Below are 10,551 nucleotides of genomic sequence, written 5' to 3' on the forward strand. Positions count from 1 at the left end.
ATTTATGATTTCAGAACTGAATTATAGATTTAATTATGACAGGTTTATACTGGGTTGATAATGAAAAAATATATACAGTAGCCCATCAAATACAAATTATTTTTTATTTGATTTTTGATACAGTTCATGTTTCTACGAATGAGGAAATGAAATTGCATTTGAGCAATTGGTTTCTCATTTGAGCAGTTGTTTTGAGAGTCGGATTTATTGTTTGATCTTTAATGCATATGAATTTTCATTCGAATTTTGTTAGGAAAAAAATCCATAGAAAATATAACTTTGTTAGTAAATTGTACATGGCGAGTGTGTATGGTCGCAATGATGGATATCAATAATATGTTCACATTAGCAAAGGCTCCTCTGTGTTGATTGGATGGATGCTGTGCACGCTCACGGCTCTGGCTCACATTAACCATCAATCTGCTGGTCGTCATGGAAACAAAAAGGCGCGTAACACGCTGTGTGTTGGCTCAAGTTTCCGAGCGCGCAGATCCGTGAGGGGATTCATAAACGCTCTTTGAATCTCATCCGTGAAAATAGTTTACGTCGTGCCCTCCACTTTACAGGTAGGTGTTTTAACTTATCATGAATTCGTACGTTGTTGTAGCACTTTTTATATCAAAGTTAACTTGTTATGAGTTATATGTTATCATCATTAAGATTAAGATAAAGTAATGACCGTTTACATTCGTCACAGATTTACAAACGTCACAAACAAAAATATGGTGTTATCCGAATAGTCTTCGAGTTTTTACTTATACTGAGATAGCTATATTTATTCCTGTAGCCTATCATTTTAAAAAAGTGTTGGGAAATAAAGTTATTTGTAATAATCGTATTTTTAGTTTACTTTTACTGTTAGCACCTGTTAGCAAAACGCCTACTGAATTCTTCATATAAAGGATGTTTTTAAAGAGACTTTTCACCGGTGTCACACCCAGTATGTATTCATGTTGTTTGTGCTGTAAACATTGCACAGCTCATGTGTCATCTATGAGCATGATCAAAATATACTCAAAGATTAACATTTTAGATGAATAATATATCAAAAAGCTCATCATTGAAGACAAATCAAGTAATACATATGTTTCAACCAACAAGTGGAATACAGAAAACCTTTAACTTCACCAAGACGATGTTTTGTGTTGGTTTGCAGCATCGCCACATCTTTAAGCTGACAGTATGTAAACGGAGAAAACACCCACTTGTGTAATTGATCCAGTATTGCCAGTGTGGACTATTATTGACTTTGGTTCTTTTTTGATTAACCATGTCCACACAAGAGACAGAATTATCCAGTAGTCAGGAGAAGGTGGGTTTGAAAAGAAAACTGACGGGTCCCCCGAGACTTTTGCTGGGGAAGTCAAAATCAATGGAGAAACTGGAAGGTAGATCTCAGAGAAGGCAAAGACATGCTAAAAGTTGTGATGGCACAGCAGAGAATACTTATCAAGATAATGATGGAAATCAGCCCTCACTTGTTACCCACCACAGCCCTCAAAAACCCTCAGAGGAGAAGGAATCCCGATCAGCTGCTCCAGAAGATACCTCAGGAATTCTTGTAACATTGGAGCAGAGTGAAAGCAAAGATGAAAATATGGAAAGTAAAACAAAAATAACCAGAAGCACTTCAAAATCATCCATTAAAAGGACGTTTTCCTCACTCCTAAGATGTGGAAAGATGAAGGAATCAGATAGAACTGAAAACGAGACTTTGAATCCTCAAAAAACAAAGAAGAACAGAAACAAAGCTCAACAGTGTAACTCCATGGATGAGAATAAACTGAGTGCAAACAAGGAAGTTCCTAATGGGAAAAGTAAAACTAGGGCCTTCTTCTCAGTGTGGCCCATTTCTAAGAGATCTACCACATCCAAAGTAAATCTACATGTAGGAAGGGGATGCAGAGAGCAAGACAATAGCATGGTTTTTCACGAGATAACGGCACCAAAAGGTTTGACATTTAAAAAGATCTACCAAATCTTTCCAAGAAGAAAGAAAGCATCTCCTATTGATCAGTTTGAGTGTAATGCTTCCAGTGCGTCACACACAGAAGTAGCCGATCAACTGAATCAATCACCTGCGGCTGCTTTGGACATTTCCAGTGTCACAAAAGAAGAGAACCGAAAGAAAGAACAAGACATAAAAGGTAAAAGCGTTCCAGAGACATTTTCATTCAGTGCAGAAGTAAGCGTTAACAGAAACATCGATGCTGGCCACTCGGATGTGAAGGAAACACGTCCTGACCAAGATGTTAATTTTAATGAGGATGAAAAGCAGGTGTTAAAATCTAGTGTTTTGGATTCTGAGGTTCCTCCATTGTGTTGCAGTGGCCGTAATTTCGACTCTGAGTTTGCAGGCACATCATCAGTTGGTGAACTGCTAGTCTTAATTGAGAAGCCTAGTAAAACTTGTGTCAAATGCAGGCCAGTGATTACTATAGAGCATGCATGCTCATCGGAGGAAGAGAACATGAATGAGGCACCATATTTTGAAGGTCTTACCATGAATGGGTCCTGGCAACATTTAAGAATAAACAACACACTACATCCTTCTGAAGTAAATGTGTCTCCTGAACTGGACCACAGCCGGTGTAATGAGCCCTTACTGATTCAGACGGCAGTTTCTATGGTGCAAGCAGCCATTCGTGGTGCTGTGGAGCAACTCACAATCGAGCAGCAGCATAATCAGATAAGTTTGGACCATGCGTAAACACACATTCATATTCTTTATTCGGCAAATGGTTTCATGTTTCTGTAAGATGCTATAAATAAAGCTGTGTATAACCTGAAAAAAAGAGAAGATGATTTTCACATGATTAAATGTCAGGTGACATTTCAGGCTGTTTAAACATTGGGAATGTTTGTTATGATAATTGTAATAACTGGTGTCAGATTGTGGAAAAGTTTGTAATTTTATGTAATTTTAATGCTTTAAATTTGTACTTGCATGATTAACCTCATATTGTCATTAATGTTACCTTCTATTGTTCTTATTTTTTATACTGCGATATTATTTCCCATGTTATTGCAGTCTAGTTTCTATAGCAATGAATATCCCACAGATGACTCTCAGAAGGCACTGAGCCACATGCTAATGATTTGTTGTGTAAAACTCCTTTCCATTCCGTCAACATTAAGGGCAACGTTTTTATGAAAATAAGTGGTCTGAGAACCCAGGTGTGCACACTGGATGTTCTTTTCATATTTAAATGAGGTCCTGACTGAAGCCTACAGTGAACTTGTTAGATGTTATGTAGACTGTAGACTATAGACTGTATACTGTACATAACAAGCTTGGGAGAAACGCTTAAAGATGATTACTCAGAGTTGGCAGCAGAGATAATGTTTACTTTTGTGACTACATGCTACTCTCTTGTGGCAATAAGATGTTACTACAAGAAAATCAGTTACAGGATAGTTTAGCCAAAACGTAAACTGTGTCATAATTTATTCACCCCAATGTTATTGAAAACCTGTATGAATTTATTCTTTCGGCAAACCACAAAAGAGCATCATCTGAAGAATGTTACTGTCCATACAATGAAAGTCAGTCGGGCCCAAAACAACAATGAACCCCGCTGACTTTCATTGTATAGACCAGAAACATTAAACATTGTTCAAAATATCATGTTTGCTTTCTAAGCTGTATAAAATCATACAACAGGTTTGGAATGATGTGAGGGTGAGTAAATGAAGACAGAATTTTAATTTGGGGTACACAATCCCTAATCAGTGCCAATGAAACCAATGACAAGTGAACAAAGCAGATGCATTATAAAACACAGTTTATTCAATGTGCCATTTATTAAAAAAAATACCCAAACACATTATCACACAGTGGCACGGAGTGATGATAATGAATGAAATCGAAAGGGACTATTTAAATACACTACACACATCACACAAATAACACTAATGCAAGTTTTGCTGATTTAATATACTCATCACAGTACACCAGCCTCAATTATTCAACGGATATAACTGCAAAAAGTGGTGCTTTGACAGTTCGAATACAGCACAAAGAAACCATGTATACCATCAGTGATGTCTTGAAACTGATCGTTCATTCTAAATAAAACATTTTTTTATGTCTCAGCTTTTGAAAATGACCTGTCTGCTTTTGAAACATGACTGAATGTGCCATTGCTTTATTTGTCAGGAAGTGGTATATTAGACATTTACAGTGGCATTGTCCCATCTCTCTAGTTATGTCTCAATTTATGTAGTAAGACTGTTAGCAAACTTGTATTATACTCTTGTGTTTGTGAAAGTCTTTCAACATATCAAAAAGCTTTTAGAAAAGCACCAGTTGCACACATTCATTTGATAGATTATTCTGATTGTGTAGACGTCTTGGACAACTTTGCACAAATAGGCACTGTTCACTGTTAACTTGAAAAATGAAATACTGCTGGATTTGGTTCAACTGGCTGAGCAATAGTGCTTTTCTTTACAGAAATGTTTGGCAAAAATATTCTAAGGCACTGAACCAGTTTTGGATAGTAAATTCCATTTAGGGAAGAAATTGTTTAGAATATATGCTCAGTTTCACTCATTAGGTCAAAAATAATCATATTATTATCTTAGGCAGGCCTCTGAAAACAAATATTTTGATTGTGGTCAAATGTGGCACTTAAAAGTGCTATTTGAGTTTCACACGCACATGCTTGTCAATCTTATCCTTATTTTTAAAATATATAATTGATCCAAAAGTGTTCAGTCACCCAAGAGTCAGCAACATCATTATACAACAACACTACAATCATCAACACTAAGTTTTAAACAAAATTAGGTAGTACTTTATTTTACAGTCCTGTTCCTCATGTACATACTATGTACTTATTACAGTAATTACAATAACTATGTAATAACTAGGTACTAACCCTGAACCTAACCCTACCCCATGTAGTTACTGTACCTTGTGTTACCAGAACTTTCGTAGATAAATACACTGTACGTACACTATAAATACAAGTTAGTACCAGACTGTAAAATAAAGTGCAACCCAAAATTCTCATTTTTTAACATTGACAAGGACTTTTGTGACAGGACAGAAGTGCTGAGACAGAAAACTAAATTTGTTAAAGGAAAATTTGGGGTTTAATAGAAGTTCAGCTCAATCAACATAATTTAAAGAATAATGTTAACACAAAGCAATTTTGACAATTTTGACAAGAAAAAACCGCGAGGCATACTGGAATGTAATAGAATGGGGACCAATTCTGGAGGAATTAAAAGCAGAAACATGATTCTTTAAAAAACATATACATTATTCTGTTAAAAATGATGTATGTCACACTCACAAGCACTGTACGCATACTCCAGCTTATGTGTAAAAACTGAAGTTCCACACCATAGGCTTTATGCTTTATGTCATGGAATTTGTAAAATTAGATACAACTTTACACAGAAAAGGTAAGATATTTTTTCCCCAAATTAAAATCATGTTAACATATTTTGTTTATGTCTTATTAAACCAGTGAGTTTTTTTACATGTATGGATTATGCCCATTCACTCCTACTGTAAATGCCTCACTGTAACATATTTTTGCTCTTTTTTTAAAGAAAAAGAAAAGGAGGGACAGGTGGAAATTAATTTTTGTTGTAATCAACAAATGTTGTTGACTGAGCTTAACTTGTACTAAATCCAGATATTCCTTTAACAGTCATTGTGTGTTTGCATGAATATATGTCAAACACTACATCATTCCACAGTCACTGCGTCCACACTCTCCTGAGAGACCTCAGAGTCCAGTGAGTAGCAGGAGCTGCCGTTATCCTGAGTGTCCTTGGCTGCCTCCTCTCCTGTGGTTGTGGTAATATCTGGCTGGCCCTCACAGCCATGGAGCAGCTGCCCGCAGAAGCGGCTGTAGCGATGGTATCGCAGTGGCTTGCCCACATGTGCGAACATGTGCTCCTGCAGCTGGCTCTTCTGCGAGAAGCGAAGGTTGCAGACGGCACAGGCCATCTTTCGTTTTCGTGTGAAGGCTGCCAACGGGCTGCCGCTCCATCCAGTCCCACCACCTCGTCTGAGTTCCACGGCAAGCTCATCTGCCAGGGCCTGACTCTGCCGTAAGGCCTCCTCCAGACTGCCAGAGTCTATGCGCTCATTGTGAGGAGGCCTCTCCTCTAGGGACTTGTGCTCCCTGGTTTTGTCTTCTGAAGGGCCTTCCATTAGACCACTAGGCTCGAGGGCACAGGCTGCGTGGGTAAATAGGTGCTCTTGTAGGCCTTCAGGTGACAGACAGCGTTCACCGCACCGAGGGCATAAAAGCGCTAGAGGGCCATCTTTAAATAGACCTGCTTGACAGGGGCTCACCTGAGCTGGGGAGAGAGAGCAAGGCTCTTTGTCACCTTCTTGTTCTTCCTCCTCTGCTCTTTCCTGTTTTATCCGTGCCGAAATGTCAGAGTCATCCCCCGAGGCCACTGAGGATGCGGCGCGGAAGCTTTGAGGCTGTCGTTCAGATGTAATGCCCTCCAGCCCTACTGCGAGAGCTAAACGGCCATGTGTGCGATCAGCCCTAGTGCTGGAGCGGCCATCCTCAGGGTCCCGTGAACCACCAGCCTTCATGCCCGAGTTCTCTTTACTGGCCAACTGTGAAGATATCTGGATGCCATACAGGTTGGACATACGGAGGGGTTCAGAGGATGCATCAGGGCCACCCTCACCTGTTTTGTGGCAGAGCTGGTATGCATGGAGGAACTTGATACCTTCTTGAAGTCTGCCCTGGTCTACGGGTTGTTTGGGACCCATGCCTGTGTACATGATGTGTAAAAGGTAGCTGAAGACATCTGGTTGAATATCTGTAGGCTGGATCTTAATGCACTCACTGAAAAAGAAAGAAAGTCATCAAAAATAACATCAGCTATGTATTAATCCTTTAACCCTTTAGGCGCCAGAGGTTTTTTCCTAAAACGTTCGATTTTGACATCTTAATTTCAAAAGGCTATATGGTAAAATTTATAAAAGATAGAGAACTTCTGTAAATTATAAAAATATTAAGGATGACCCAATGTTTATGTAGGGATTTTATTTCCCCATCTAATTTGCATATTATGACGTCATATGGGGGTGGTCATCTTGAATTATAGAATTTTCATGAAAAGTCACATGTTTAAATGATAAAATGCATCACTTCTTTCCCCCCAAAAATGTCCCTCACCTTCTGTGTGCTATATTGCAAAATACTGAATGCTCAGGTAAATAGTAAGTAGTAAACAAACTGTGTAAATCATTACTAATAAATGGTAGAAACAAACCGAATGCATGTAGGCTAGCGGTTGGGATTTTCATTTGACTACATGCAGGCACTCTGATTCCATGTATGAGGCACATATATATCATTCATATGACACACAAACACAAGTAGACAAGACCTGTTTAGTTCAAAATCTATGCCCAGTGTCACATCGCCTCTGCTTCTGCTATGAGCAGCGCGGCCAGATCTGCCTCGCGCATGCGCCGAGTGTGCACATCTCGGACTACTGTCAGTGTCATTGCGACTCCCCACCTTGCCTCCTAACTGTACTATGAATACTTCGACCTCGTCTAACATACCCAGTGGCATTAGACAAAGTCTCCACTACAATACTGTGTCCGCGATTGCGGAGAGGTGCGGTCAGAAGACAAATATACATGTCTAGCGCGGTAAAAATCTCCCGCCTTGTCCCCGCAACAATAACACGCCTGCTAATTTTGCGATGAACACTCCGACCCCGGCAAACATTGTTCACACCTCTGACATTTGGCAAAGGACCATTTATTTACATTGGGCAAAGGATTCACCGTCTGTGCTTGGTGGCTATACTTTCACTTTCAATATCACCGTCATCTTCTGGATGCAGATATTCCACTTCAGAATCAGTGTCCGCGAATAGAAGTCCCAACACCTCATTGGGGCTTTATTGAAGCTTTATTGATGCCATTAGATAATAATAATAATGATAATAATAATAATCTAATGCCAATACTCGCTGACGTTGACAATATTGGTCAGATAAAATGGCTCACTTTCACACAAGCTCCGCTCTTTTCCCACTGATTCAATGCGCTCTATCTCGGAGATTTTGTATAAGACCATGACGTTTTTTTCAGTCAGAGATGAAGTATTACATGTCTGCTATCTGGTGCAGGGGAGGTTGCATGAAATTTGACACCCTATTTGACAAAATTGGCCGTTTTATTCAGTGCCGCATCTTGTCGAGTAAACTCGACCGTGGCGCCAAGAGGGTTAAAGTATGGTTAATAACAAACATTTGGTCTGTATTATTATTATGAAACCTTTAATATTCATCAATCTATCTTGACTTCCTCCCCATGCTTACTTGATAATCAGAACCAGTGACCCTTCAGTCTTCAAGAAACATTCACTAACCTGGACTGGTGGATGAAGATCATTTTGAAGTAGTTTGAGAAGGCAGCAAGGACTGCACGATGAGCCTTGAAGTATACGTTACCAATGGCAACAGTGCAGTCACACAGAAAGCCAAACTCCCTTTGGACGTTCAACTGCTGCAGAAGGAACAGACTGTGGCCAGACACGTCCATCTCAACCTTTAACAAAATCAAAGACAAAACAAATAAATTCTTATGCTTAAATTGACTAGCTTACTCTGCTGTATGTTATAAGCAGGTATTAATAATACTAGCATTTACCTATATCATGTTTTGTTCAGGTGAAATACAGCAACTCTATGAAAAACTTACTGATATTGATATTGTAGATTTGACATTTTTTATTTTTAAAATAAATTGCACAAAAAATAACAATAATAAATGCATGAAACCACTATGAATACCAAGGCATATACTTTTAAACTAGATTTCTCCTTTTTGTCTTTCCAGAAAAAATTTTTTGTCCCAAATGTCTCTTAACATGATGAACTAGCAAGTACCAGAATCAACCAATGAGTCTCTGAAGAGCCTTAGTTGTATGAGTAACTGGCGGCCTCTATCGATCAAAATAGACATCATATTTTAAACATTTTTGAGACTACCCAGCTGTTTACATCTGGATAGGATTTCCCTTTTTTTTTCTCAGTGAAACCTACTATGACAATGCTTTGGTAAATGGCATTCTTACATTCCCTATAAAACATATTATTCAGAAAATCCATAATAACTACATTGCACGTTTTTCGTAATGTATAACTTAATCTACAGCAGAATGTAATCGTATTATTATTATTTTTTCCATAATATGAACGGAGAGACCTCAACGACTGGCTTGTCTGTAATGTTTACAGTGTAACATTTTAAAATCATTGTGTGTCGACCTGATCACAATAACTGAGAGCGATTTCTTAAAATTATTACACAAAAGGACATTTACAAACAGCAATTGTTCGTCGCATAGGGAAATGTCACAAATGGATGGATAACACACAAAAGAGCGTGTAGCCTATGTAATTCATGCGTGTGTGATCTGCATGTACAGAATCCCAGATTTGTCCACGACAGAATCGTAATTTTCACACGTCTGGTCTACACCGATCAAGTGTTGTCGAAGAAACAGTGTACGTTTTCATGCACCTTGGCCAACAAAACATACATGCACCAACGCACAGACATAATGCATTAACACGGTCCCAAAAAAATGTGTTCTTACCAACTATAATTTCGTGTGTGTTGCAGCAGGAAAATTCTCTTATGGACTCGCGGTTCTTCCTAAAAGCGATTTACGGCTTAGCTTGTTATCCGTCACGTGACCGTACTGTACATTAGCTGGTCCAGACACACTCATAGTGGAAACATGCGATGCAAACGCTTTGCTCGTACTTACATGCACGTTCGTTGCGTTTTTGTTCTTCTATGTCGAAGGAAGACTAAGGCGCATGTATATAAATAGACTATAGCAGTTATCTAGTGTGGGAAAAGTCACTGAACCGAAATGCATGAAGTATGACAACGTGCATCTAGACGAGAGAGCAGAGCCAGTTTTGCTAAATGGTCTGACAGACCTTCAGAGGCGCTCGTGAATTTGTTTTATTGTAAGACACTTATGTAGGAACAACTTTACCAATTTGAATAATAATTTAAATAATAATTTAAAAAATAAACGTATCTGTTTCCCAACATTTATCATATATGCAATAAAGATCTAACCAGGTGGATTTTGGTTTAAAGTGTCAGTTATGGTGTTAATTTATTTACGATTAGTGTTGCAAGTGGTATAACGTGATGGTACGCTAATGACCTTTTACATATATATGTATATATATATATATATATATATATATATATATATATATATATATATATAAATTCTTGGACACAAGTTAGCAAGCAGTCAACTGACTTTGAATGTATATAAAAAAGTATAATTATTTTAATAATTATATTATAATATTATAAGATTTTATTATATTTGTATAGCTAATTGAGAATTGCAATTATGTAAAAATTTACATTTTAAATTAAAACATGTTTATGACCTATAAAAGCTGTGATAATGTAAAAAAAAAAAAATAGTGACATTTCTGATGTTTAAACAAGAAATTACAATTCTCAACAACCTTTTTTGTTGTTGCAGAAATTCAGATCTCTAAAAT

At 37.9% G+C, this 10,551-nt stretch overlaps 2 protein-coding genes across 3 annotated transcripts; one reads left to right on the top strand and one right to left on the bottom strand.

Moving 5' to 3' along the window:
* Positions 1 to 470: 470 nt before the first annotated feature.
* Positions 471 to 4,094, top strand: LOC113062993 (uncharacterized). The gene is made up of 2 exons (XM_026233116.1): positions 471 to 566; positions 1,157 to 4,094. The coding sequence occupies exon 2, from the start codon at positions 1,271 to 1,273 to the stop codon at positions 2,708 to 2,710; it is 1,440 nt and encodes a 479-aa protein (XP_026088901.1). The 5' UTR covers positions 471 to 566; positions 1,157 to 1,270; the 3' UTR covers positions 2,711 to 4,094.
* A 1,070-nt stretch (positions 4,095 to 5,164) lies between these two features.
* Positions 5,165 to 9,946, bottom strand: zbtb25 (zinc finger and BTB domain containing 25). Of its 2 annotated transcripts, none has more exons than XM_026233118.1 (3): positions 9,783 to 9,946; positions 8,376 to 8,554; positions 5,165 to 6,830 (listed from the first exon to the last, which is right to left on the bottom strand). In XM_026233118.1, the coding sequence occupies exons 2-3, from the start codon at positions 8,546 to 8,548 to the stop codon at positions 5,705 to 5,707; spliced, it is 1,299 nt and encodes a 432-aa protein (XP_026088903.1). In that variant the 5' UTR covers positions 8,549 to 8,554; positions 9,783 to 9,946; the 3' UTR covers positions 5,165 to 5,704. The 2 variants fall into 2 exon arrangements, with proteins under 2 accessions (XP_026088903.1, XP_026088902.1); XM_026233117.1 differs by lacking the exon at positions 9,783 to 9,946 and adding an exon at positions 9,609 to 9,776 and having other exon boundaries at positions 5,166 to 6,830.
* Between the last annotated feature and the right edge of the window lie 605 nt (positions 9,947 to 10,551).

The sequence above is a fragment of the Carassius auratus genome, chromosome 45, assembly GCF_003368295.1.
Source record: "Carassius auratus strain Wakin chromosome 45, ASM336829v1, whole genome shotgun sequence".
Taxonomy (NCBI): domain Eukaryota; kingdom Metazoa; phylum Chordata; class Actinopteri; order Cypriniformes; family Cyprinidae; genus Carassius; species Carassius auratus.